Source organism: Camellia sinensis, chromosome 2 (genome assembly GCF_055761805.1).
Source record: "Camellia sinensis isolate YWXY chromosome 2, ASM5576180v1, whole genome shotgun sequence".
NCBI lineage: Eukaryota > Viridiplantae > Streptophyta > Magnoliopsida > Ericales > Theaceae > Camellia > Camellia sinensis.
In genome coordinates, this window is record NC_138962.1 from 49,724,938 (window position 1) to 49,749,948 (window position 25,011).

Genomic DNA, 25,011 nt, shown 5'->3' on the forward strand with positions numbered 1-25,011 from the left:
GTCACTGGGACCCCGTGCAATCTCACTACGTCCCGAATATACAAATCGGCAAGATGATCTACCGAATCTCTCACGCGCATAGGAATAAAGTGCGCCGATTTAGTCAACCGGTCTACAACCACCCAAATAGCATCGCTACCCCGTTGAGTCCTCGGAAGACCCACAACGAAGTCCATAGTGACAAGCTCCCACTTCCACTCGGCAATAGGCAAGGGTTGCAACAAACCCGCTGGCCTCTGATGCTCGGCCTTCACTTGCTGGCAAGTAAGGCACTTCGATACAAAAACAGCCACATCTCTTTTCATACCCCGCCACCAAAACTGGCGACCTAAATCCTGATACATCTTAGTACCTCCCGGATGCACCGCAAGGCGCGAATGATGAAACTCTCAGAGTACTTCCTCTCGGCAAGACTCCGGTACAAACAAACGGTCTCGGTATCTCACACTCAGGTCGGGATACACCGTCAAACCCTTCTCAACTTTCCCACTGGAAATCTTCTCTCGGAAGGATTCTACCTCAAGGTCACCTCTCTGTGCCTCTAACACTCTAATCACAAGTGTAGGCTGCGCAACAACAGAAAACAAGGCCGCAGCCTCGACGGATTCGCCCAGTAGCAAATCAAACTCGCCAAGTGCTCCCAACATCACCCATTCCCGGATGGCTATACAAGCTACATCACTAATGGTTTTCCTACTAAGGGCATCGGCCACAACATTGGCCTTTCCCGGATGATAATGCAACTCAAAATCATAATCCTCGATGAACTCCATCCATCTCCTCTGCCTCAAATTCAAGTCTCTCTGTGTAAACAGATATTTCAAACTCTTATGATCCGAGAATACCTCGAACCTCTCACCATAAAGGTAGTGCCTCCAGATTTTCAAGGCAAAGATCACAGCTGCTAACTCTAGGTCGTGTGTGGGGTAATTCTTCTCGTGTATTTTCAACTGACGTGAGCCATAAGCTACCACTTTCCCCTCTTGCATCAACACACAACCCAAACCCTCTCGTGAGGCATCACAATAAACCGCATAACCCAACCCTCTCTCCGGAATAATCAACACCGGAGCAGTGGTCAATCTAACTTTCAGCTCTTGGAACGACTTTTCACAAGTCTCACTCCACACAAACTTGACTCCCTTCCGAGTCAGTCTAGTCAACGGTGACGCTATCCTGGAAAAATCTTTCACAAACCGACGGTAATACCCAGCTAATCCCAGAAAACTGCGGATCTCAAACACACTCTTAGGCTGTGCCCAATCTTGCACTGCCTCAACCTTGGATGTATCAACAGACACCCCTTCCCCGGATACCACGTGGCCTAAGAACTTGACTTCCCCCAGCCAGAACTCACACTTCCCAAACTTGGCATACAGCCTATGGGCTCTAAGTAACTCAAGCACCACTCTCAAGTGTGCCTCGTGCTCCTCCTCAGCAGACGAATAGATAAGAATGTCGTCCACGAAGACAACCACAAATCGGTCTAAGAACTCCCGGAAAATCCGGTTCATCAAGTCCATAAAGACTGCCGGTGCATTGGTAAGCCCGAATGGCATCACCAAAAACTCATAATGGCCATACCGCGTACGGAATGCCGTCTTAGGAACATCTTCCTCCCTGACCCTCAACTGATGGTAACCCGATCTCAAGTCTATCTTAGAGAAACAACGGGAACCCTTCAACTGGTCAAACAAATCATCTATACGGGGCATAGGATACTTATTCTTAACCGTAGCCCGATTCAACTTCCGATAGTCAATACACAATCTCAAGGCACCATCTTTCTTTTTAACAAAGAGTGCCGGTGCTCCCCACGGTGAAACACTAGGGCGAACAAAGCCCTTCTCGAGCAATTCCTGGAGCTGAACTTTCAACTCAACCAACTCTGCTGGAGCAAAACGGTAAGGTGCCATAGAAATCGGCGCCGTACCAGACACTAAATCAATAGAGAACTCTATCTCTCGGTGAGGTGGCAAACTAACAAGTTCTTCGGGAAAAACATCCGAATACTCACAAACCACCCTCGGTAACACAATCTGAGTCTCAACACACTCGCTACTCTCAAAGCTAGCAAGTAACCCACTAAGCTCACTTCGCCCTCGCGAATCATACCCCGGTGGCAAAACACTACCAACCCGGTCTCCCAAGAAATGGAACCACTCCCCGCTCAAGGTACACAACGTGACCCTCTGGCGGTAGCAATCAATAACAGCCCGGTATGACGATAACCAGTCCATACCCAAAATAACATCAAAACCCTTCATGGGCATGACAACAAACGGAAAAGGAAGTCTATAGTCGGCGACCTCTATATCACATCCTCTGACACCCTGTTTCAGGATCAACTCACCACCCAAAGGCGATACCACACAAATAGGAGATGCTAACTGTGCTAACTCCAATTCCAAAACAGATGCAAATGCAGCAGATACAAAAGAATGAGATGCACCCGTGTCTATCAACACACTAGCAACCGAGTTGCAAAACAGAAAAGTACCTCTCACCACCGATGGAGCCGGTACTAAATCCTGCGCGGTAACAGCATACACGCGCCCCGTAGGCCCCTGGTCTACCTGCTCACCTCTCGGAGCAAAAGACTGCTGCACAGACTGGGATGACGAAGCTCCCGGATTGGCCCTCGAGGCCTGCACAGACTGAGCTGGCTGAAAACCCTGCGTCTGCCTAGAACCAGACGCTCCCGAAGTGGCACACAACTGTGGGCAAAACCTCTTCATGTGCCCAGGTTGTCCACACTGAAAACAAGTCAAGAGCTGCCCCCTGCCCAAACTCTGACTCTGCGGTCTAGCTGATGAAGAAACAGCTTTCTGACCCCCACCCTTCTGCGGGCAAACAGATACCTTGTGACCCAACTGGCCACACTTGTAACAAGTGAATTCCCCCTGACCACCTCTCCCTGAGCCTACACTCGGCACTGGGAAGGTCGATCTAGCAACACCACCCTGCGACTGCTGAGGGTTAGAACCCCTCTGTCTCCTGCCATCACTCTGACTATCTTGGCTCCTCTTGGAGCCTCTCTGCCCCTCATCCTCTTCCTGCATCATAAGCTCCATATGAGCTGCAGCATCCACCAGGTGTCTATACTCTCGGATATAGGACCCACCAACTCTCAACTTGAGGCCCCGCCTCAACTTCCGCTCAAACTCATAGCAACGGCGTTCCTCAGACGCCACCAGTTCAGGTGCGAACCTGGACAGACTGGTAAAGGTAGCCTCAAACTCGGCCACCGACAAGCCCTGCTGATTAAGCCGGCTAAACTGATCTCTCAGCTTCTCCCTAGCTACTGCAGACAAAAACCTCTCCTGAAAAGTATTCACAAATGCCTCCCAAGTCCCACCAACACGAGCCTTCTCGTACTTCCACCATTGACCCGCATCTCCCTTCAGCTGGAAGGATGCCAAGGTCACTTTCAGTGCTCCGTCCTCGATGCCAAGCATCTCAAACGTCTTCGTTGTCTGTTCGAGCCATTCATCTGCCTTAAGCGGCTCTTTAGGATCCCCAATAAACTCGTCCGGATTACACCGAAAGAACTCCCTCTTCAAGAAGGAAGGCCCTGCCTCAGCTGCCTGATTCTCAGCCCTAAGAATACCCAAAGCTCCTGCTAACTCTCTGGCCAAGGCACCCATAGCCTGCTGACCCACTGGTTCAGCCACATTGGCCTGACCAACTCCCTCCTGCACTGCCGGAATCTCACCCTGTAACGGTACTTCCTGCCTCGCAGGTCTACCACGCCTAGCACCTCTTCCTCGTCCTGACATCCTAATAAAGGCAACACAGAACGTTAGCACATTCATAGGTGTGCCGAAACTAAACACTCACGTCCTAATGCATGGACAAGTGTAATTCACTCCACATAAGCACATAAACACATAAGCACTTACGAATTTCATTTCCGGATAATGATAGTCCCGAGACGTCACTAGAGTTCCGGTTAGAAACAGCATTGATCAAGTGCTTTTCCAACAAGACTCCCAGAAACTCAAGGATCCAATCAATATCCCAGAAATTAAATCCCATACCCACATAGTCACATAAGCATGTTATCAAGTAAGCACACAGCATGTGATACTACATCTAAGTCTCTATCAAGCGAGACAAACCCATTGTGATACTAATCACTTCCCACGTACCCAAAGTATTCGAACCCGGTACGCTCTGATACCAAGTTGTAACGCCCTCAAAATAATAACATTAAACCCAACAAATAAGACAAGCGTTGATAGATAAACTAACCACCTTCTATCATTCATTAGAATTCCATTACATAAGTATTACATGTTAATCTCATAACAAAATGCCCTACGGGCTTACAGCTTTCCAAGTTAATACTTGGTTACAACAAAGAGGTCTAACTCGTTTACACATTAAGCCCTTGGCTTGAAATTACATGTAATACATCAAAAGTAAAACGACAAAACTATGCCCGCCACTAGCCTCCCAGCTATGTCCTTGGAGGTGGCATGCTTCCTGCACCTGAAAATGATGTTCCCATATAGGGTGAGCCACAGCCCAGTAGAAATACACTAAACCAACCATGGACAATGACTAAAACATTAGCAATTGATAGTTGGTCAACACTGATACAATCACATAAATTACATATTTATGTCAACGACTTACAAGTCCCATTTACTTTTCATTTTTCCTTTTTCAACAGATAAGCATGCTAGCTCTATCATCATTTCCACAGATATGTATAAAAACTATATCTCATATTCAGATAAGCATAAAAGCTATATCCACAATCTCAACAGATATGTATATCAACAATATCCACAGATAAGCATACAAGCTGTATCCACATTCTACAACAGATATGTATATCAACAATATCCACAGATAAGCATACAAGCTGTATCCACACTTCACTTCACAAAGATAAGCATATGAGCTCTATCTTCACTTCTCTAGACAAGCATATGAGCTCTGTCTACGGAGTACATCCCCTATCTCCTCCAAATACCTATCCGGTTTAGAGGTCCATCCCCTATCTTCCCCTAAACCGCGGAGTACATCCCCTATCTCCTCCTCTACACACAAAATATATAAACACATTGGTTCTATATACAATCACACAATACATACAATTAATGTATTCAATTAACCGTCAAGTTCCATGACACATTTCATTGATTAGTTTCAGTTTGCCTAATCAACATACATTGTCTACAACAATCACGACTATCCTCCACCGATAGCCCAAAGCAGTTATTTCTAAACAGAAAATAAATGCACAAATGGATATTCAATCAACATTTCATTTCCTCATTTCTCACCAATTAATTATCCCAATTAATTAAACAATGTAATTAGGCCAATTCCCATAATTAACATTTCAACCCTTAGGTCCCATTTTCATCAATGATTCAACATTAATTCCATTTTCCATGCCAAACATGCATCTAGGTTTATTATGAATAAAACCCCAACTTTTGTATAATTGCACAAAAGCCCCAAACTTTCACAAAATTACCAAACCAAGCCCAACATCTCAAAATACCAAAATTTAAAGACAAAACCCATAGAGAGGAGTAGGTTATCCCTACCTCAAAGTTTAAGCCAAAAAGGAGATGAAGACTCCAAGATCAACTTGCTCCAAATCCAAACTTTTTCAGATTAAATTGAAGCTCTCAACGCCCTCTATCTTTTTAACAAAGGCCCTAGGCTAGATTCACACCCTAGGGAGATGAAATCTTAGAGAGAGTGCAAGTTTAGAGTGAGAGGGTGTCGGATTTAGGGTTTAATCAAAGAAAAGGACTGAAAAAGTGATGTTTTAGACGCTGCTGCCCGCTGATATAAAACACGCTCGCTCGAGCGAAGGATTGGTCGCTCGAGCGACCAGACACAGAAAACTCTCGCTCGAGCCAAGAAACACTCGCTCGAGCGAATAAAAACCCAGACCGCTCGAGCCACGAAAAGCTCGCTCGAGCCAGAAACTACAACTCTCAGGTCCAGAACCGGGGCAACACTACTCTCGCTCGAGCGACAACCTCTTCGCTCGAGCGAAGGACCAAAAATCTGGGCAGCAACACTTGGTTCCCAAGCACAACCAACCTGTAACAAATCTGCCCAACACATCCCAAAACTCAAAATACAAAGTAAAGAGGATGCAAACTAGAAAATAAACAACTACCAACATTCACGGACACATGTCCGGATCACTGTACAACAAGGGTAAACCCGGGATCGCTATATAACGGTTGCAGCCGCTTTTTAAAACCTTGTGTGACACCCATTGCAGGATGTTGCAACACCGTTACAACCCTTAATGTCATTAAAGAACAATGACAAATCTGCGACATTTAAAAGCCAATTTTTTTGCTCATTTTTCCTCTTTCAACTTTCTTGTTTTTATTATTGTTATAATTATTTATTTACTCAACATTAATAATTGAATTCATCCATTTCTTGAGCTAGTTGGAGAGCTCCGATAGATTTCGAAGTGGAGGTGATGTAAAGGAGGGACTTGCCTTGCGAAGGGGAGTCATTGTGAGGGGAGAAGTAAGAGCTGCCTTCGTGTCTTTGAAAGCCTTACCATGTTCATCCATGATCCATCCACTTGAACTTTTTATCTTTCTCCAGTAGGGAACTCAAAGCTTGGGTGATCTCTGTCATAACTGGGATAACTCTTTGGAGAAAAGAGATTCAACCCAGGAAGATTTTTAGCTCATCTTGGTTTTTTGGGCAAGGCATGTCGCAAATTACGGCAAGCTTAGTTGGGTTGGGATCTATGCTATGGCAATGCACTATACATCTGAGAACCTCCTGCTGCTGCTGCTGGATATTCTGCAGTTTTTTTTTTTTTTCATTAGAAGCCTAATGTCTCACCTAAAATAAACCGAATAGTAGGCATAGGATCTTTGGTTTGTTGATTAAAATGGGATTTAGTGGTGAGGAGGGTTTTCCTCCTTTAACAGATTTTTTATAGAGTTTGTAAGTGGTCTGTTTTCTTCTTTTGGTGGATAGAAACTGCTATAATTAAAGTTTTTGTATGCCTTGTGTGTACATGGATGATGCCACTACTTTGATGCTCTTTACTGAGTTGTAACTCAAAAAAGAAAAGTGTGATTTTCTCTTACTCCCAAGACTGAGCACCTTTTGTGTTTATGTTGTTTGTAGGTCCATGATGGTGTCCCTAATGTTGAATTGGAAGCACAAAGCAGTGATTTAGACGGATCAGAACACAGAGCGGTAGATTTGGAATCAGAAACTGCTGTAAAGAGGTATTCTGCTTATTCCCTGTCTCCTATCCTGTCTCCCTTTCCTTGACATGTTCAATTTCCGATTTCTCCTAACATTTGGTACAAGTGTTTCAATTGAATTACTATCTTTACAATCTGGATTTTTGTGTTTTATTTGCTTAAATCACTAAATGCACTCCATAAGGTGTTACACTCTATGTGAAACTGTCCCTTTTCTTTTGATCAGTAATATTATTTTCATTAAAAGTGCCAAAGCGGGCACACATGTGCATTTCTTTACTCCATGTATCTGAGCATCATGAATTCCTTGGGGTCAGATATATGAATTCTTCTTTTCAATTCCACTCTAATAAAGTAGCCTTATGCTCCACCAAATCTTTGGCTAAAAGGCAGGACACTTCTATGAATGCTACAAACATGTCATGTCTGTGTTGGACATCAAAACTCATTGGACACTTCTTACATGTGTTGGATAAATGTCCAAATGTGTAATTTTTTTGAACTAAACATGCTACACTTGGTGGACACGATTCCATCGATTAGACACACATGATTTTGTACTATTTCGACATATTAATAGTTAAAATGAAGAAATAAAATATATATTTATTTGTTGCATTGTCCTTGCCATGTCATGTCCTGATTTTTTCAACATTGTCTTGCCGGCATGTCCAAATCTGTGTTGTGTCCGTGTTTGTATCTGTATTCTATATTTGTATCTGTATCCATGCTTAGATCTTTTCCTATCATGCCTTCTGACAACCTTGAGTCATGTTTGTATTACTTCCTCTATTCTGTTGGGTGCCTTCATCTTCATTAAGTTTCTTTTTACCACACCAACCTCTCTGTCTCTCTCTCTGTGTCTATATATTAGTATCATAGCCATCTCATTGTTAGTTCTGTTATTTTGTGAATTTTTTCTTTGATCCAGCTACCCAACATTGTCTCCTTCCCTTTCTCTTTCCAAATCCCTTCCCAAATCATTCAACCAAACACAGCCTAAGGGATTTATCTGGGCATATTTTAAGAAGGGTGAAGACAAAAAGCATATAATAGTCGATTCCTTGAAAACCAATGAAGCAAATTTCTGGATAAATTGCTTGGGAAGCATCATTATCCTTCTGATCATCATTTTTTGTGTATGTTACTTCTAACCAGGGAGGAAATCTCAACAGCAGGATATATCTTATCCTCTGGTGTTTATTTACTACCACATCCTTCTAAGGTAATCTCCATATGATGGATATGACAAATGCTGTTTTATATTTTTGAATGACAAGAAATTGACATACATGTGTAATAATATTCAGATAATTTAAAAAGAGCATTCAAACTGAGAAACGAGAGTGTTAGGATTCAAAATTGTAGCTCAAGTTCCTCAAATTGTGGGTCATTGTGACTTTGGAATCCATGGTTTTCTAGTTGGTGGGGAGAAAAAAGGAGCCATTATGACTTCCTGTTTACTACTAATTGAGTTGTTGTTTTGTTTTTTTTGGTGGGATGGGGGTGGGGTCAGTTATTGACTGAAATTTTTTGTTTATATATTTGAATTTATTCTTGACAAAGAGTTTAAAGTTTTGAAATTGGAGCCAAGTGAAAATTTTGGGTTATTATTGTCGTCAATTTAACATTTACAAAGCGTCATATTGAACAGTTTTACTCATCAAACAAAAGAATAATAATAATGTAGACAGTCTAATTTGACCAAATGCCATGAGGGCACTTGTGGACAAATAAGCCACTTTGCACCTTGACCTATCATGCTAGGCAGACTTGAGGAGGCTATGGTTTGGTGGGAAACAAAGGAAATGCTAGCTTGGGTGCAGTGCCACAGACTTGGTTTGCCGACTCAATTCACTAAAACGGATATTGGGTAACTGTGATGGTGACTGGAGCCATGGAAATTTTCTCTTCCTCACACCTTCGCCAAATGATAACAATACATGTCTTTACTCTAGAAGCACGTTAAATCGCTATTTATTAATCTTTATGAACTTATAAACATATTTTCATTTTTGGAATGAGCTGATGAATTATACAATTTCTGCATAAGCAATGAATTATATATCTATATATATTAAATTATTATCAATAAGAAATACTTAATTTCTTTTATTTTTTTATTTTAATTTTTTACCTATCATTGACTTTATGTAAATCTAAATAAAAATTATTGTGTGTGTGTGTGTTTTTTATAAGTGAACTTTTATTAAACAGACATGGGACACCATTGTAACCAAAAAAAAAAAACTAAAATCCTTCTCCAAAACTAAGCTTTCCCAAATTCAAAATTGCATCATAGTTTGGTCTGTCTAAAAGTAAGTTTTATTGACTTCCTTGGGCGTGAAGTTTGGAAGAGAGTTGTATGAAATCACATTTTGGTCCGCTTAAATCCAAAAGGTAGTGCTATTGACTTCCTTGGCCGTAGGCCATTTTATCTGAACCATGTAAATTTTGTTTTTCTTGCTCTTTTACTTCTCTCTTTTATTCTTGCATTTCTTATGATTTATAAATTTATCAGTAATAATTTGGATGTGATTTTTTCGAACTATTTTTCTGTAGTAAGTAATTCAGCAATAATGAATGACAGGCATCTACAGGTGGGGATGATGCTTATTTTATTGTTGGCCGGAACTGGTTAGGCGTGGCTGATGGAGTCAGTGCGTGGTCAGAAAAAGGTAATTGCTGTGGACAGAGTATGTCAAGTTACAGCTTCTATTGCTATGTCAACTTAATTTTTCTGTTTATTTTGTCTCGGTGTTGGTGGCTTTACCAACATTTGTGATCTTGATTTAGTTGTTGATTTATATCTTAATAGATACACTTATGCATCTATTCAATAGACAAGTTTTCCTAATACAGCTGTTAGATAGCCCCCATAGGCAGTAATATGCTAATGTTCAAGATGAATCTGTATCTTGATTTTGGTTTAAATATAATTTGTACTGAATTTTATTTCCCAGGGATTAATCCAGGAATTTATTCTCGAGAACTGATGGAGAACTGTCGAAAGATTGTCTCAGAATGCGATAGTATGCCTCTTATCAATCCTGAGGAGGTTATCAGTGAAGCTGCTCTGGAAGCAGAGTCTCCTGGATCATCAACAATTTTGGTTGCTTGCTTTGATGGTCAGGTATTTTTATCTATCTTAAGTCTCTTTCTGTTGGGTGGTTACGATGTTGAGGAAGTGTAATTATCAGAACAAGTTTAGTGTTTCCATGCTCTTTTAGATGATGTTAACTAAATTTCAGGAAATGTTTTCAGTCTCCTGGTAAGATATAAGTTGAGGAAGTTAATTGCCAATGCTTGAATGCAATGGGCTCCAAAATGCCCATAAACAAGCTTGTCGGCAAATAATAGTAAGGAAGTTGGGCAATGTAGGTATATGACTACCTTTGACGGTTCATATGACCCCCAACGAGTGGACCCCACAACCTCAAGGCATAAGCTCCCTTGCCTTGGTAGGGGCTCACCCAAGCACTTCACATTGGCTCGTGAGCCTTCCCTCACCTAAGTGCTATGGGTGCTTGCCTCACTAACCCTGCTCCACAAGCAGATACCCAACTCTGTGACCGTCTGATTGCCTCACTACCCCTACTCGGCGACTACTTGCTTGGCACCATGCGCTTCGCCTTGCGAAGGCTCTAACTCCAAAATGGTACTCTAGGTCGGGATCAGGGTCTACGGACTCTCTTAGAGTGGCTCACCAGTTTTATTTAAATGGCAAGGAAACATATCTGTCACATGTCAATTTAATCTGAAGGAATAGTATGGAAAGATATCTATATTGAGAAAGTCAGTTTGAAATCATAGAAACTGCACTAGGTTTTATTCCGCCTAGAGCTCAACAATTGTAGGAGATAATGATGTAATGCTTTAAGAACTCTGCTAGTAAGGATATCAACTGACAGTGTTTTAATGTTCCTCAGGTACTTCATGTGGCCAATATTGGAGATTCGGGATTTATTGTAATAAGAAATGGGGTTGTTTATAAGAAGTCTACACCAAGGTCTTTTGAGTTCAACTGTCCATTTCAGATTGCAAGTGGAGTTGATCCCTCCGAATATGTGGACGTATGTTGTATCAATTACTAATACATTCAAGTAATGCTGACTAAACACTTTAATATTGATCATGTTATGAATATTTAAATCCATTGAAAAATTAAGCTTGCAATGAGGAGTAATCATCTGTAATGTTATGAGCAATCAAACACGCAGGACACAAATATTTAGAGCGGGAAAAACCCTTCAAAATTTTGAAGGTAAAAAAACCTACTGCCATGCATAATGCACTAGCCAGGAAATTAAGTTACTAGTACATAATATCTGGACAAAAATTCTACCGACCCAAATCCCATGAGCAGTTCTGTAGTTTTGATCTTAAACCTGTTTGTTCCAATCTTGCTTAGATTTGTTGTCTCCGCTAGCATGCTATGATTACTAATCCACAGCCATGACCTCAACACCCTCAATCCACAGCACCAAGCTTGGATTTCTTGAATGATTAAAAAGGTTGAACACCAAATATTGTCCTCAAGTGAGTAAATATCTTCCTTTTATAGCCAGCCATTGATTTGTAGTCGTTGGAGGTAGTTGGGTTTCATTAATGCAACAATAGTAGTTGAAATTCTAAATTTTTGCGCCCAATTCTGCTTTTCCCAATAGGTGTGTTGACACCTTGTTGCAGAAGGATTTCGGCCGCTTCTGGAAAAAATTGTCTACACTACTTGACATTGTGTTACACCTTGAATAGAATATTATTAATTGGAAAATGTAGTTGACACTCACAAAGATGGTGTCGACACCTTGCACACCTTGCACATCTTACTGCAAAATAGTGTCGACACATTTTTTGGAAAAGTTTGAGATTTCTCAACCAAGGTGTTCCAAATCATACCAAACTCAATATATATGACAAATAATGATCATGGGACACTAAATCATCACCATAAAGAGTTCAAACAACATAGAATGAAATGATACTCTCAAGATATGAAGTTTTAAGCACAATAATCTATTTTGAAATATAGAAAGCTTCAAGATTTAGGAAAATTGGTATATTACTGCCTTGAACTTACTTTGTTATCATCAAAATGAATTTAAACTTTACTTGAGAAACCTTAGGGCTAATAGCTTGGATTTTCAAAATATCATGACTTTCTCATGAGACTCTGAAGTACTAGATACAATTCTTGGAATGAAATTGCCAGCACAAAAATGACAAGGATATTTTTCCTCATAATAGGCCATACAAATGAAAGTTGTTTTTTTCTCTTCTAATAAATAAATGATTAGAAATTATTAATTTTGTTATGTCTAACCATTTGCATTTCAGACATACATAATTGATTTGGATGAGGGTGATGTGATCGTGACTTCAACAGATGGCCTTTTTGACAATCTATACGACCCAGAAATAGTTTCAATTGTATCCAAGTCAATGCAATCCAATTTTAAACCTGAGGTGCTTCCTAGATGCCTTGTTAAACATTTTTAAGCTTCTCTAGACTCTTGACTGAACTATTTGAGAATAAGTTTATAGCAAGGCGTGCTGGTTGTAGTGTGGTCATTGCACAAGGCATTTGGCCAAAACAAAGAGTGACCCACTATATATTCTCTCCTTGAACTCGAACCTAAGAGTGATTCCCTGAAGTCCTATTCTTAGTTGCTAGGCAGGCAATGGTGTGAAACAAAATGACTTGTAACAAATATCTTAGTTCTCGTATCAATGAAGGATGTGGCAAAATGTGATATTCTGTGCAAATTGCAGAATCTTGTGAACCATTGCGTCTTTGAACACAATTTATTCCTGAAGCCATTTAGCTGATATTTTATGTTTTGGCGTCTCACATCGCATTGCCCCCTATCCCATCCCCTGTGAAGGATGCTGGCATTTGGGAGCAACTATTGGTCTTTTGTGCATGCCTATGCATGCCGTCCTAAAAATGAGTCCCCAACAACGGACTTTATGGATAGCTGTGATTGACAAACTGTTGTGCCTTATTGTGTGTGCTTTGTTGCCACGAGCGAGCTCCCATGACCCAAATGTGTTGTTGCTACGTTGCTTGACCATGACCAAGTCAGGCGAGTCTGCCCACTAAGTTTTAGCATATCATTAAGATGACAAAAAGTAACAAAACAAGGATTTCCCTGATAACAGCAACCAAACTGCAAAGAGCCAAACTTGAAAACCATGTGGATTATACTATAAGACGTACAGGTTAGATGCTGGTGAAATTCAGTGTCCAAAGTTTTTTAACTTAGGAAATATTGAAATAAAATTACAACTCAAGTAAATTGATCCCTTAGAGCATCTCTAACCCTTCACTACTTTTTTCATCTAGTTTAATTTCAAATTTGAATAAAAAAACTTGATTCGATATTGAACTATTCCAACCGTTTCATCAAATTTTCATCAAAATTGAAAATTAGATGTAAAAAGGTTAAGGGTTGAAAATCTCATGAAAGAGTTAGGGTAGTTCATATCAAATCAAGCTTCTTTTTTTATTTTTCTTTTTTTCAAATTGGAATCAAATTAGATGAAAAAAAGTAGTTGAGGGTTGGAGATGCTCATCAACAATCCTTCCATGTTTTCTCAATGCTTTTTTTTTTTTTTTGCCTATCATTTTTTTATTTTAAAAATTCTGCATACTATCTGTAGGAAATAGCGGAAGCCCTAGCCAGGAGAGCACATGAGATAGGGAATTCAACAACTTGTATGACTCCATTTGCAGATGCAGTTGCGACATTTGAGTTTGATGAGGGATTTACTGGTGGCAAGCTTGATGACGTGGTTGTTATCGTCTCTTTGGTTCAAAAAATATCAAGCCCTCACATGGAGTAATTTCAATTGCTTTTATCTTCTTCTTGTTTCTAGTATGGAATCTTCATAACTTTTGAGCCAACATATGCTCTGGTCTTATTTCCCCAATGTGTAATTATTTGGTATATATATTTGGATGTGTGTTTGAATGTATGATATAATTCATTAATTCTTTGTTTGATTTACATTAGCAAGCTATCACCAAGAATTATTCCTTCTAGTCTTTTTCAATCATTGATCATATTTGAAGTCCTCTATAATCTCAACGCCTTTCGACCAGATCTTTGAGTTGGCTTTGCTATTCACTAAGAGAGGTAAGTTTTCCGGTGCTGAGGTATTCTCTCTCTCTCTCTCTCTCTCTCTTTCTCTCTCTCTCTCTCATTGATTTTGACCTGCACATTCATATTTATGCCTCAGATTGAGGTGATAGATAACCTTTGGGTTATTTTGATTGTTTCTCTCTGAAGGGTAATGCTTTGCTTTTATGTGTTCATATAGTTTTGAAATTAGACATTACAAGTGGTATTTTATGCTTTGTTTGATGGAAGATAATAAAAGAATGGAAGAGAAAACTTTAAAAGTAAACTCCTTTTTCTTGTTTGGATGGCTTAGATGGAGAGAAAAAGTGAAAGGTGGTAATAAGATAAATGAATTATGAATTGTGTTCATAGCACAATTATGAAATTTTATTTAGCTTATTTGTTCTTTAAAAAAAAACCTTGTTTGGTTTTGAGTTTTAAAAACAGTTTTCTGACTTGTGTTCTTAATGATTTTTTAAAATATTATAATTGTGGGTGTTGATTTCTGACCACACAACCAAACAGGAAACTCAGCTGGAAAGTACCAGAAGAATAGATTAAGTTCGAACAACCTGTCACAGAAAAATAAGAATCCGGCGGTGGTTCGTCTACCCGGGGGCACTCCGACGATCAAGTCAATAATCAAATATCTCTCAAAGATAGCAAATTGTGCTTCAACTCACAAGAAAGAACTTATGGTTTTCAGCATCTTGCACCTACCTGAGACCCACAGGGTGCCCTGTTGATCTGATCCTTGTAGAAGCCTTACTTCAATGGACTCAAACTCAATACTCATCCTAGACTCTCAGCTAGATAGGAATAAACCCCCTGTAAGCTTTATCTTTATCTAGACTGAGATACTTCCTTGTTCTAGAAGCTTTATCTTCAGTAGACTCAATCTCAATGCCCTGTTTTTTTTTTTTTTAAATAAAAAAATTACAAAAATATTATTAGAGTGAAATGTCAATGACATTTTAAACATTATGAGAATAATAATAGTTATTTTGATTGAAAATTAAGAGACTATCATAAACCATATTATCTATGAAAACTTTTGAACGTAACGGTGATGTCATTATTATTGACATGCAAGTATAAGTAATCTCACTATAAAGATATGAAATTTATTAGATTGTTAGTTATATTTATGTTGGCTTTTTGACTTTCGAAGGTTATTTTTGTAATTATGAGCGTGCCAGCAAGGATCAATCAGTCCTTACAGAATTGTAATTGCCAACCAATTATTCAGACGATTGTGTTATGGTTCTTTCAGCCTCAATGAAGAGGACTTTTACTGGTGGCTTACTGGTAGCTTGATTTAGGAGAATTTAAGCATAAGAACAGTTAAATAAATTGAAGCATTTCATTAGTATGAAAAACTTACAATGATTTCAGCCTCGTAGAGATTTACAGCGGCAATATACTCGAAAAATACTCCTACAAATGAAGTGCAGTGCAGGAATTTAAAGTACAGAAATGTAAAGAACAGGAAATAAAACCGGAATATGTAAAGTAGGACTGGTTTTCTTTAGATTTTTTCCGCCCCCTTCTCTGAAGTCTTTTCTGCTATTTATACTCTTCAAAGATAACCATCGAACTGCACTTCAAACCGTTGAACTGCTCCTCCGTGATCGCTGATCATGCTACCTTATAAGTAGTTCCACTACACCTTCACTTGCAGTTAGGCTTCCCTCCTATATTTGAATTTGAATGTGAGTAACCGTTGAAGCCACGTCACCTTGCATCTCTTTGTTGATCCGCTGCTACTCAGATCTTATAACAACCAATATTAATTGCCACGTGTATGATCAGGATCGAAGACTTGACTGGTCTCCCCATATTACCCTTACTTTGCCACGCGTCGAATTGTCACTGGCTTGCACAAAATATGTAGCCAACATTACCCCCCGCACTAATATGCCCAAGACTTGGTGATATTAGTGGATCAGGATCTTTTTCCCACGTCTTAGAACGTGCATGGGTTTTGCATCTTCCCAGAAATGCAACTGTCACTCACCATCTGTATTAATACTCTCGTTTAATCCTTTAAACACTTCCACTGTCTTAGCATTCGAACAGACTGATACATTTCATGGCCGAATTAATTTTTTCCTCCAACGATCAAGCACACGAAGAGTCATATGTTGATGCTGTTCCTCATCGAAAGAACGTCTATGCATTTATTAGCCACCTTTACCCACCTTTCTATATTCAGGTTATGGATGCCTTTGCAAATTACCAACCTTTGGATTACGAACACATTGCTCTTAATCCTTTGATTCAGAAAGTTGCAGATATAGACATAAGAAGTTCTTCCTCTAACTCACCCTTACAGTTCGAATAAACTGCTCTCAAACCTTTGATTTGAAAAATTGCAAATATGGACTTGAGAAACTCTTCTTCACAAATCTCTGTATGGGATAAAGCTGCAACTTCTTCCTCTTTTGGGGGTTCTGACTGGACAAGCTGGTCAACACCTGAGACCTATGATTTGAAGGAGCGAATCAACCATCATTTTGTTGAGTTCACTGACCCTTTAAAGTTTCCTTCATATGCTCGAAGTTCAGTGGTCTATCCCTATGTGCCCATTGACCATCGGCGTAGTCTAGAGGAGAATCTTCTTGTAACATGGTATACATCCTCCATGCCTACAAAGATAGTGCACGCTGCTCGCCGCCCAGAAGAAGCACAAGGGTACAACCCATCATTCTTAGCCCAGAAGGCGAAGATTTGTTCTTTTGACTGGCTTGATTATATTAATGCCTTTGTTCCTTCTGCTCCCGTGTCATCTCCGAAAATAGAAGCGTCCACACCTTCTTCTTCGTCTCCCGAAATTGAAGTATTCATACCTTCTCCCCTACCAACTCTTTGCTGGACAGAGAGACTGAAGCTTGCCCTATCCATGGAAAACGTCTTCCCACCTTATAAACCTCTACCTTCTCCTACTCCAGCTGAGCAGAAACAAGCTCAACTTCTGCTTGCAGCTTTCTCTCACTTTCCTTTTAATGTTCTTGAGGACGAAGTCCCTCTCAAGAACCTTCGATGGGTTTGTGATATTCTGACTATGGGCCATGTCCTTAATCCCCTTGCTCAGGCAGAACTTCATATGTTTCTGGACCAACTTCCATTGCTCCTTTACTGGCATCGAAATTCTGTGGCTACTACACAATCTTTAGACCAACTTTCGTCTCTTCGAATTCATGCTCAGTACGAAGCAGAGAACTTCATTGAAGAATTCGGTGATTTCAAGAATAAAGATTCTGCGTATTGGGATGACTTAGACATTGACGAATTGGAACAAGGATTAAGAGAGGTGGCTTTCGAAATAAAGGCTGAAGAGCTCTACTACGAAGTGAGAGCACATCAACTTATGCAGCCAATGCTAGAAGACTTGGAAGATAGAATAAGGAAAGAACAAAAGTTTATTGATCATTGTTGGACTAAATTTCATGATCTTGTTATTTATTCCATTCCTTATTTTTATAAGCTCGAGTTCATACCGAGATACGGTCATCTGATGTAATCGCTTTGGTTTTAATATGAACAAAATTCTTCTTCATTTGGCATTGTTTGACCCTGCTTTCACTTGTGTTTTAAAAGTCAATTCAGAGCTTCGAATTTTGAACAATTTCATCCTTTGAATCTGGACTTAATTGTTTTAAATGAAACAAAAAGAGCCAATTATGAACCTTTCCAATTTGTGGAATAAAGTTGACAGTTTTGGCTGATTTTCAATTAGAAACAGTGCTTCGAATCTAGCAATCTTATACTTAAAGTCTATTTTGACCATAGTCAACATCTAGTCATTGTCATTATTGCTTTTGATGTTTCAAACACCAAATCCCATCCTTAAAGAATCTCAAGTTTTGCCTCGAAGGACATTACCTTTGTTAAAAACCTAAAAACAGGTCTTTAAACCCTTTGAAGTGAAATAAACACTCGAGTATTCTTATGCTTTGGGTATGGAAACCTGCTTCGAAGCCGGCTTCTCTGTTTCGAAGCTGTTTTTTTTTTTTTTTTTTTTAAATTGGCGCTAAGACTTGGCTTCGAAGTCAAATATCTTACTTCGAAGCTAGCCTCAACATCTGGGCTTTGTTTTTCCCTCCAAAAGTATCAATATTGAAGGAAACTTTTTGTATTCGCACTTCTAATAGCTCACGCAATATATTTTCAGACACGAGGGTTTTTAAAAAACCCTTTTGTTTCGTGCTCTGAAACCACTTGCTCTTTTAACACACAAACCCCTCTTTCTACCAATCTACGGCTCCTCTCTAAAGCATACTGTCAATGGCTTCTCCTTTAGTATCAGTCGTAGAGCGTACGAGCCCATCTGTGGCCCTGAGAGGATCATTGATGCAGAATGTGAGAAGTACAAAGCTGGGGAGAAAAGCGCTATTGATGGACGCATCTTTGTCCCTCGTCGCCATGTGCAACTAGACTACGTGCTCGGGCCCATATTCAAAGAGATCCTTACTGAGCTCCCAGCCCTGTATCCCCGTCTGGAAGACCAATGTCTTCTTTACGAAGGTGGTCTTGACTGGAGGAATTGGAGGATAAATCGCCCCCACCGATGCTAGCCCACGGTGAGACCAGAGTGGCAAGAATGGTATGATCGAGTTATTCCTGCTAGGACCCTAGACCTTCAAGAACTCTGCCTTCTCGATGCTCTCAGACTATCTAGGGTAACTATCTCAGAGGACCCTTTCCTTATTCCTGCTGCCTTGTGTTTTTGGAATCCTGTCTTTAACTTTTTCCAATTTAGATGCGGGATGATGGCCCCTACTATTCTTGATATTTGCCATTTACTGGGACTATCCCCCATTGGTACCTCATTTGGACCGGATTATCCTGATTTAGCAGTCTCTTTCTCTCTCCCCTCCCTTAACTCATCTTATAGTGATTTTGCTAGGGCTGAGAATAAAAGAGAGGGCCCTGTGACTGATAGGGAATTCTTTTCTTTCTTATTGTATTGGCTTTGTAAATTCCTCTTCTGCACCTCTTTTCAGAGAATCATGCCTGAATTTGCCCCTCTTGCCAAAGCCTTTGTTTTACAGAAAAAGGTGGCCTTAGCCCCACATGTTCTAGGTCACGTATATAGAGTCTGCTCCCTTTTCTGTGAGAAACCCTTAGATGCTAATCAAGGGGGGCCATTCTGCATTCTTCAGTTTTGGCTTTTCGCCTATTTTACTGAGTTACAATCCAAATGCCTCAAATTTTCTGAGCCAAACTCTCTTACTCATGGCATAAGGTTGGCCAATGCCTCACTTTACCCCTCTACCTTTGCTTTTTACTTCTCTTTCTTCCACCAGCTCCCAGTCTCCCTTCCTACTTACCGTTTTCGTCCCTTCGAACCCTCCATTGGTCCATCTTGGTTGAGGAATTTCCTAAGTGATCAGTCCTGTACTTCACCTATTCACAAAGATATATGGGCTTCTATTCTGATTCCCAGAGAGTTATTTATCGGGACTTTGAACCCGAAGGCCTACAAATGCATTGCTGAACCTTACTGTCCTGCTCAATTTGCTAGACAATTTGGCCTCACACAAGGGGTCCCAATACCTCTCTGTAGCAACACAAATCTCAGCTTTACTAGAAGGGATTTGAAAGTCCGGAAGTCCAGGCTAGAAGAGGCAACTTTTAAATTTATAGACGACTTGGTCAATTTCGAGTATACCCCTTTCATTCCTCAAGGTACCGTATTGAAGAGATACCAAAACTGGTGGGTGACTAACATGGAGATCTACTTAGCCATTTCACCTCTAAACCTACTAACGGTGTTAGATGTGACCAAGCCCAAAGGAGCTGGAATTGTCACTTCTTCCACTGTTTCAGTTGTAGCACATGCTACAGCACAATCTGCTCCTGCTGCTTCAATTTCTCCTAGAGTTACTCGGGCTGCCTCGAAGAAAGGTATATACCCTTGTCCCTTCTCCTTTTGTCTTTTTATAATGCATTTTGCCTTATCTTTAATTCTTCTTTTGTGGAGGTGGTCAATCACAAAAGAAAAGGAGGCTCTTTGAGCTTGAGAAGGAAACATCCGATATTCAAGGAGAAGAAAAAGAAGAAGCAGATCAAGAGGAAGAGTTACCCTTGAAAAGAAAGAAGAGAGCGATCATTTTTTCATCTGACTTGGTTAGGGATGAGACAACTGCCAGAGAGATGGAAGATGAACTCATTTCTTCGGAATCCAGATCTCAGCTTGAAGAAGTTGAGAAGGAAATTGAGAAGAGGCAGACCCTGCCAATACAGAGAAAAAGGAAAAGAAAGGTGACTGTCTCTCCTTCTGATATGGTCGAAGACTCTGATTCTGAGACAATTGCCAAAGCAATGGAAAAGAGAAAAAAGATGTCTGCTTCCGCCCATATCTTGGTTGAAGATACCATCCATGAAGCAGCCGTCAAGGCAGTAGAACCAGAACATTCTAAAGCCATGATTGTCTTCGAGAGAGCTGAGAAGAGACGGCAGCAACAATTTCTGAGAGATGGAGCTGCCGCTGCTGACATACTACAAAGGGAAACTGCAAGAAGGCAACAAACTGCCAGACATTACACCCTTCGTAGTTCTCCCATCATCGCCAACACTTCTAGAGCAGGTAATTCTTTATACTTCTGCGATTTTTCCTCTGTCAGCCTTTGGTATTGAAGGTTAACATTGCTTTACATTTTTTCCTCTTGCAGCAGCAACTTCTGAGTTCATCTTTCCAATGAGACCTCTCTCAGTTTCACTCGAGGTTGATCAGATGCAGGATGTAAGGGCTATTCAGACCATACTTCCACTTCCAAGGTCTATACTTCCTGCATTTTTCTTGAGGCCAAGCATTCTTGCACTTCTTTCTCTTGGTTTGACTCCACGTCTTTCCCACTTGACCCTTGACTTTCCTCAATTTACTTCTCTGTCGAGTCTTGCTCCTCTTTCTCCTTCCAAAGAGATTCCAACTACTACCTCATCTCTAATGGCAATTGATTCCCCTATTGAGGGTGCTGGCAGCTCTCTAACTCGTGACTTATCACCTTTACCTAGCTCCAGCCCTCCCTCACTTGATTCATTAGTGGCTAGGACCATAGAGACCGTTAAAGATGCTCCACCCATTTCTCCTATCCCTATGCAGTCTTCTGTGTCTCCCATGGCAACTCTCTCTGCGCCCCTCATGTCTAATGATGAGATTGATGTCTTCGAAGTAAGATTGGCTAGTCTCTTTGACATCACCTCTACTTCTCCGACATTCGATGAGGAAGCTGAGCCATTAGTTTTGGCTGATTCTTTGCTGGAAATTTTTGAGAGCTTTCCTTCCTCCAGCAGCCAGCCTTCTGTACCTTTGATAGACTCAGACACCTGCCTGGACCTGTTAATTTCCTTTTCGAGGATTCCCTTCGAGGCTCTACAAAGGCCTATAATTAAAAATGGGTTTCTTCAATGCTGTAAACTTGCTGAGCAGTCTGGTATGGATGTCTCAAATCATCTATCCCAGGCAGCAGCTACTATCGACTTCTACACCAGCATCTGTCATACTGCCAAGGCTGCGGATGAGAAATTGGTTAGAGACCAAAGTTTTGTTTCTCAAGTGCATACTGAAGTATCGAAGCTTAAGGAACAACACTCCTCTGCCTCTCACTTTCGAACTCAACTACTGGAGAGGAAAGCTCAACTCGAAGAGGAGCTTTCTGCAGTGAATCAGGCCTTACTCCGAACTGACATCAAACTGCAAATCACCAATCAAGGGCTGACCAATCAAAAGAGAGACATGGCTACAGCTATTCAACTATTTTCGCCATTTACCAATAGGAAAGCTGTTGTACAAAAACAACTAAAACATTGTAATGATTTTTGGGCCAATTTGTGGCACGATGTACTTGACTCTTTATAAAAAACATTTTCTTGTTTATCATCTTATGTTCTTGTACTCAGTGTTTATTTTATTCCTTGTGTTTCCCAAATAGTTAGAAAATAAGGCTTTAAATATCTGTCATTAATCTTTTTGGGATGCACATAACCATTCAAATTTTTCAAATGGTATGCTCCAAAAGGCAAAACTCTATGAATTTGATATGGTCTTTCCCAATTAGGTGACCATTTTCCAAATCTATGGCTTTTAATTCCTATTGAAAGTATTGTTTTCCACACCAAATCATCTTCATCAAAGCCAACATGTTTGACTTTCTTATTATAATTTTTGGCTGCTTTCTTCTTCTGAAAGAGAATGCTATTTAATGCCAGAATTCTAGTTTCATCTATGTCTTCTAACTCCAAGCACATACTCTGATAGTACTGCTCAGGATCCAACTGGTCTTGGCATCTTACCCTCAAGGATTTAACATTGATCTCCACAGGTAATACTGCATCATGCCCATAAACTAAGGCATAAGGAGTGACTCCTGTGCTTGACCTTGGGGAAGTTCTATAAGCCCACAATACATCTAACAATAAGTTATGCCAGTCCCTAGGATTATCTTCCACAACCTTTTGTATTCCTTTTTTTAAGGACTTGTTGGATGATTCAGCTTGACCATTGGCTTGTGCATAATATGGGGTGGAATTAACAAGGCTAATTCCAAACTCAGACACAAAAGACTTTACCATTTTCCCATCAAAAACAGTCCCATTATCAACCGTTATCGTTTGTGGGATGCCAAATCTATGGATCAAATTTTTAATGAACCCAATAACCTCCGTCTGATCTACAGCTTTATATGGCTTAGCTTCGACCCATTTGGTGAAATAATCAGTAGCTACCAAAATGAAACAATGATGCTTCGAAGAGGGTGAGTGTATTTTCCCCATCATATCCATGGCCCACCCTCTGAACGGCCAAGGTTTTACTACTGCATGCAGATCAGTTATGGGCACATGCCTTATTGTACCATGCTTTTGACATGCTTGGCAGCCCTTTGCATATTCTATGCAGTCTTTAAGGATAGTTGGCCAATAATAAGAATGTCTTCGAAGCAGCCATCTCATCTTTACACCAGGCTGATGTGCACCACAGATGCCTTCATGAACCTCAGCCATAGCTGTTAATGCTTCTTTTGGCCCTAAACATTCCAACAATAGACCATCTCCCCCCCTTTTGTAGAGATAATTGTTATATATGATGTATTGCACAGATTGCAATTTAACTCTTCTGCTGGCTTTTGAGGATGGGCCAGTCAAGTACTGTATTATTGGATGCCTCCAATCTTGTTCCTGCAAATCATTATGATTGATTTCCAGGACCACATTCCTTTTATTTAAGGGTGGTATAGATTTTTGGTATGTTGTTTGGCTTACGTCCCGTTGGGTATCATTCTTTCTCTTGAAATTCGAAGCTTCCTGAGCCACATCATTAGCTCTATTATTTAAGAATCTCGGAACATGAGTTACATTTGCTATTTCAAATTGAGAGAGCAAATGTAATGCGACAACATAATATGGCAACATACTTATACTTTGACACTTGAAAATCCCTTTTACTTGGTTAACGACCAATTGGGAATCTCCGAATATGTCAACTGCATGTACTTGTAATCCAATAAGAATTTCCAATCCTACTATCAAAGCTTCATATTCAGCTTGATTATTAGAACAAGCAGTTTCATCCACTCTGAAACCATGTGTGGTTTCTATTCCTTGCGGTGACTTGATCACTATACCAATTCTAGTTAAGCCATTGGCTTTCGATCCATCGAACCACATTTGCCATGGTTTGACACTAGCCATACTAAGTTCCATTATCTCTTGACTCTCTGTTTGAGATGGATGGTCTGCCAAAAAATTGGCTAAAACTTGTCCTTTCACTGCCTTTTGGGGCACATATTCTAAGTGAAATTCTGACAAGACTAATACCCATTTGCCAATTCTTCCCCTCAACATAGGTCTAGATAACATATATTTAACCAAATCTGTGGTTGCAATTACCAAGACAGTCGTAGGCAAAAGGTAATATCTTAATTTCATTACAGCAAAATACAGCGCAAGGCAAAGTTTTTCTACAGCTGAATATTTACATTCACAAGAATTTAAAAACCTACTAAGGTAATAAACAGCTTGCTCCCTGCCTTCCTCATTGTCTTGGGCTAAGAAAGCTCCCAATAAATCTTCTGCTGCAGCTATGTACAACTTCAAAGGCTTAACGCCATTTGGTGGCATCAGTACTGGAGGGTTGGCCAAGTAGGCTTTGATTCCATCGAAAGCACTTTGATGCTCCGTTGTCCATACAAATTCCTCTTCATCTTTCAGCCTTAATAAGGAAGAAAAAACTTTAGTTTTCCCTGCAGTGTTAGAAATGAATCTTCGAAGAAAATTAACCTGTCCAAGGAACTTTTGTAATTCTTTCTTACTTGATGGAGGTCTGGCTTCAATGATGGCTTTGGCTTTATTCTGGTTGATCTGTATTCCTTTCTTGTGTACTACATAGCCCAAGAAGTTTCCAGATGATACGCCAAAAGCACACTTAAGAGGATTAAGCTTCAATTTGAACTTTCTCATTCTTTCAAAGGCTGCCTCTAGGTGAAACAGATGCTCCTCCATGGATTGGGATTTAACCACAATGTCATCAATATAACACTCTAAATACCCACCAATAAGGTCATGAAAGATAGTGTTCATAGCCCTCTGATACGTGGCCCGACATTCTTTAGGCCAAACGGCATTTTAACCCATTCGAAGGTCCCGATATTCCCAGGGCATCT

The 25,011-nt window shown here is 40.3% G+C and overlaps 2 protein-coding genes, 1 long non-coding RNA gene and 1 pseudogene across 7 annotated transcripts in view; all 4 read left to right on the forward strand.

The window, feature by feature from the left end:
• Nucleotides 1–25,011, forward strand: part of LOC114300635 (uncharacterized) — a 67,147-nt gene that overhangs the window by 5,666 nt on the left and 36,470 nt on the right. For all 5 annotated transcript variants that reach the window (XM_082914341.1, XM_082914337.1, XM_082914339.1 and 2 more), the window contains 7 exons: nucleotides 7,141–7,244; nucleotides 8,382–8,448; nucleotides 9,814–9,901; nucleotides 10,187–10,356; nucleotides 11,153–11,296; nucleotides 12,561–12,689; nucleotides 13,887–14,065. In XM_082914341.1, coding sequence (XP_082770467.1) covers nucleotides 7,141–7,244; nucleotides 8,382–8,448; nucleotides 9,814–9,901; nucleotides 10,187–10,356; nucleotides 11,153–11,296; nucleotides 12,561–12,689; nucleotides 13,887–14,065 — 881 coding nt within the window. The remainder of the gene's footprint in view (nucleotides 1–7,140; nucleotides 7,245–8,381; nucleotides 8,449–9,813; nucleotides 9,902–10,186; nucleotides 10,357–11,152; nucleotides 11,297–12,560; nucleotides 12,690–13,886; nucleotides 14,066–25,011) is intronic.
• On the forward strand, nucleotides 12,922–13,072 carry LOC145820794 (5.8S ribosomal RNA; annotated as a pseudogene).
• On the forward strand, nucleotides 14,244–15,326 carry LOC145820031 (uncharacterized). Its single transcript, XR_014360935.1, has 2 exons — nucleotides 14,244–14,362; nucleotides 14,873–15,326. It is a non-coding gene; the product is annotated as an uncharacterized LOC145820031 (long non-coding RNA).
• Nucleotides 20,080–22,211, forward strand: LOC145820716 (uncharacterized). Its single transcript, XM_082917324.1, has 3 exons — nucleotides 20,080–20,232; nucleotides 20,351–20,939; nucleotides 21,025–22,211. Exons 1-3 carry the CDS (start codon nucleotides 20,080–20,082, stop codon nucleotides 22,209–22,211), a joined length of 1,929 nt encoding a protein of 642 aa, XP_082773450.1.